General features: G+C 56.9%; 2 protein-coding genes across 2 annotated transcripts; both read right to left on the reverse strand.

Annotated features, from left to right (window-relative positions):
- Positions 1 to 87: 87 nt before the first annotated feature.
- Positions 88 to 871, reverse strand: SDRG_08033 (hypothetical protein; the record flags this gene model as incomplete). The annotated part of the gene is made up of 2 exons (XM_008613901.1): positions 88 to 99; positions 149 to 871. 2 exons carry the CDS (start codon positions 869 to 871, stop codon positions 88 to 90), a joined length of 735 nt encoding a protein of 244 aa, XP_008612123.1.
- A 1,576-nt stretch (positions 872 to 2,447) lies between these two features.
- On the reverse strand, positions 2,448 to 2,987 carry SDRG_08034 (hypothetical protein; the record flags this gene model as incomplete). The annotated part of the gene is made up of 1 exon (XM_008613902.1): positions 2,448 to 2,987. One exon carries the CDS (start codon positions 2,985 to 2,987, stop codon positions 2,448 to 2,450), a length of 540 nt encoding a protein of 179 aa, XP_008612124.1.
- Between the last annotated feature and the right edge of the window lie 15 nt (positions 2,988 to 3,002).

A 3,002-nucleotide genomic window follows, 5' to 3' on the forward strand; every position in this document is an offset into this window, starting at 1 on the left:
CGAGTTGCTGCGTCTCGTCGACCGACGACCACGCAACCTTGAGCCCGGTTACGTGAGGCAACTGGGTTGTACGCGCGATGAGAGCCTTCACGAGCTCGACTGACTGAATGATATTGAGGGTTGCCAAGGACGACGCGGACGCAAGCACGCCGGCGACAGCTGCCGCATGGACCTTTGACAATAGGCCGTCGACAGTCAAGTTATTGTGGCTTCTTCCATTGTCGAGCCAGCGGTGCAAGGCGGTCGCGAGGTCCGAGTCGACGTCGCCTTCAGAGCCCGCGTACGCACTGCCGTCCTCGCCTTCCGCGTCGTCGTCGTCAAAGTCGTCATAGTCGTCGTCGCTGATGTCGTCGCCGACAAGCATGAGATGGCGGAGGCGGGGCGGTAGTGACGTAGCCAGATCGCCAAGAGTGTCGACGTGCACAGACAGGCTCTCAAGTCGCTTGTACTGCGCGACATGACTTGTAAAGGCGTCGAGCGTGCTGCTATCGATCGTCTTGCCGAGGTGCATGACATTCGCAAGCCATTGACGCGCGCGGGCGGTGGACTGCAGGCTACTATCGTACCAGTAGATAGTATCGTAGACATAGATGGATGGCAGCGCCGGCAGCGCGGTGAGGGCAAGCTTCGATCTCTTCGGGCCGAGGAATTCGGGAAGGATTTCCGGCCAGCGCGCCCTGACCGTCCTCGACTTTGACAAGAGCTCCAGGAGCGCAGCCAGAGGTACCGAGAGCGAGTTTGCTGGAAGCGCGCGCAGAAAGGCGGTGACATCATGATGCGAGCGTAAGCACTGGACGATGAAGAGAGGGACGTGGTCCAAGGCCATCGCCGGCGTCATCGCCCCGTCTGGCGGCATTGCTGTCATTGCCATCGTTGACATCGTTGAAATCGTCTTCCGAGTCAGCGTCTTCCGAGTCGACGTCTTCCGAGTCGACGTCTTCCGAGTCGACGTCTTCCGAGTCGTCGTCGCCTTCCAAGTCGTCATACAATTCGTTGCTAACATCGCTACAAAGCCGGAGATGGCGGAGGGTCGGCGGCAGCGACGGAACCAGATCGACAAAGGCGTCGACATGGACTTGCAAGCTCTTAAGTCGTTTATAGTGCTGGTAAAGTCGTCGACCATGCTGCTATACACGCCCTTGCCGAGGTACGTGACGTGGGCAAGCCATTGAAGCGCGTCTTCAATGGAACAACTCGACTGGAACGTGACGGCGTCAGAGATGTAGAGTGTTGGTATCGCTGGAAGCGCAATGAGGGCGAGCTTCAACTCCTCACCGACGAGGAAGCATAGAGGCGTCGGTGTTGAGTGTTGGCGACATCATTTTCATTTTCACCCGCTCGGGCGCACGTCCAACGCTGCTCGAGTATACCTATTCTCATTTGGAAAGTCGCCGGAGGGAACGCTCCCAAGCAGCACCTCGCTCGCACGCCTACGCAACGCCACGAGTTTACTCTCACCCGGCGCTCGCTCCTTCGTCTCGTGCGTGGCATTGTCCGCCGCGACATCAAGTTCCAGTCCACGGCGATTGCGACGCTCCACGAAGTAGGCGACGCATTTGCCGTGCTCGCACAGCACGCCCAACGCAGCCAGCGCCAAGACAACTTGTAGGAGCGGCTTAGACTCGAATTGAGAACGCATTGGCGCATTGGCGTGAAAATACGTAAAAAAGCAAGTTCTTATCTTAGCGTTGAGGAATATGGAGGTAGTACGATCTGTCGTCGTTACCCGAACGCGCGAATTTGACGCCATGGTCCGCGAGGGCCGTGGCCTTGATGGCTTTGTATTGTTTTGTGCTCATCTCGAACACGAGTTGAGCGGTGGTGTTAACGTGGTGGGCCATCGACTTGATGAGCATCCAGAGGCAATCGAAATCGTTTTTGATGGCGCCGACGTTGATGGACGTCAGGGCCGACGACGGCGGCAAGCCCTGGAGCACGGACGCGATCACTTGCACTTCTTCTGGTGCGCTGTACATGCGACTGACACTCGTGACGCCAGTCGTATTGATCCAGTGGTGCAACACCGTCCTGAGCATCGGCAGCCGATCATGTTGGAAGGAAATCGCATCGCACCTGATATCCCGAAGCTGTGGCAAGAGCAAAGTCCACAATTTCCGAGAATGGCTCGGGTGGCGCAGCGATTTTCAGAAGGGTTCGAACGCAACATCCGCTGCGCTGCGACCGTCAACCGCAGGAGCATTGCGATCGGCGAAAGCGTCTCCGTGACGAAGGCGTAGACGCCATCCAAGTACATCTGCAGAATTCGAAGTGCGTCGAACGTGGCGCCAAAATGATAGCGTGTCAGTTGTGTCACACACGTTACGCTGCATTTCACGAAGGTGCTGCCATGTGAATAATCTCGGTGACGGTGCAATGGAAGGGCTACACTAGTGAGTATATTTACTAGTACGCTGGATTAGCGTCGAGGACTATGGAGGAAGTATATATCATAGTCGCCAACCGGATGGGACGTCGACGCCATGGTCCTCGAGGGCCGTGGTCTTGATGGCTCTGTACTGGCATTCGTGCATCTTGAACTCGAACTTGACGGTGGTGTTGACGAGGTGGGCCATCGACTTGATGAGCTTCCAAAGGCAAGCGACGTCGTTTCCAATATCGTCGACGTCCAGGAACGTCAGTGGCAATGACCGTGGTGCGTTCTGGAGCACGGACGCAATGACTTGCACTTCGTCAAGTGTGTTGTACACAAAACCGGCACTGGTGACACCATTAATGACGATCCAGTGGCGCAACACGGTGTTGAGCGTCAGTAGCCGATGACGTTCGAACGAAATTGCGCTACAAAGCACACACCGCAGCTGGCGCAAGCCCAAGGTCCACTGGAAGAAGGCGTTGAAAGCCTTGTCCGAAAAGGTGACACTGTAGAGGGTCAGCGCGCGCAGACGGGGGGTTGCCTTGGTGTCGAGCGTGCTTGGTATGTCGTCCAGTCGACCAAAGCCGAGCGTAAGCTCTTGGAGGTTGGGCATCGACGGAAGCAAGGG

The sequence above is a fragment of the Saprolegnia diclina genome (assembly GCF_000281045.1).
Source record: "Saprolegnia diclina VS20 unplaced genomic scaffold supercont1.24, whole genome shotgun sequence".
In the NCBI taxonomy this organism is placed as follows: domain Eukaryota; phylum Oomycota; class Saprolegniomycetes; order Saprolegniales; family Saprolegniaceae; genus Saprolegnia; species Saprolegnia diclina.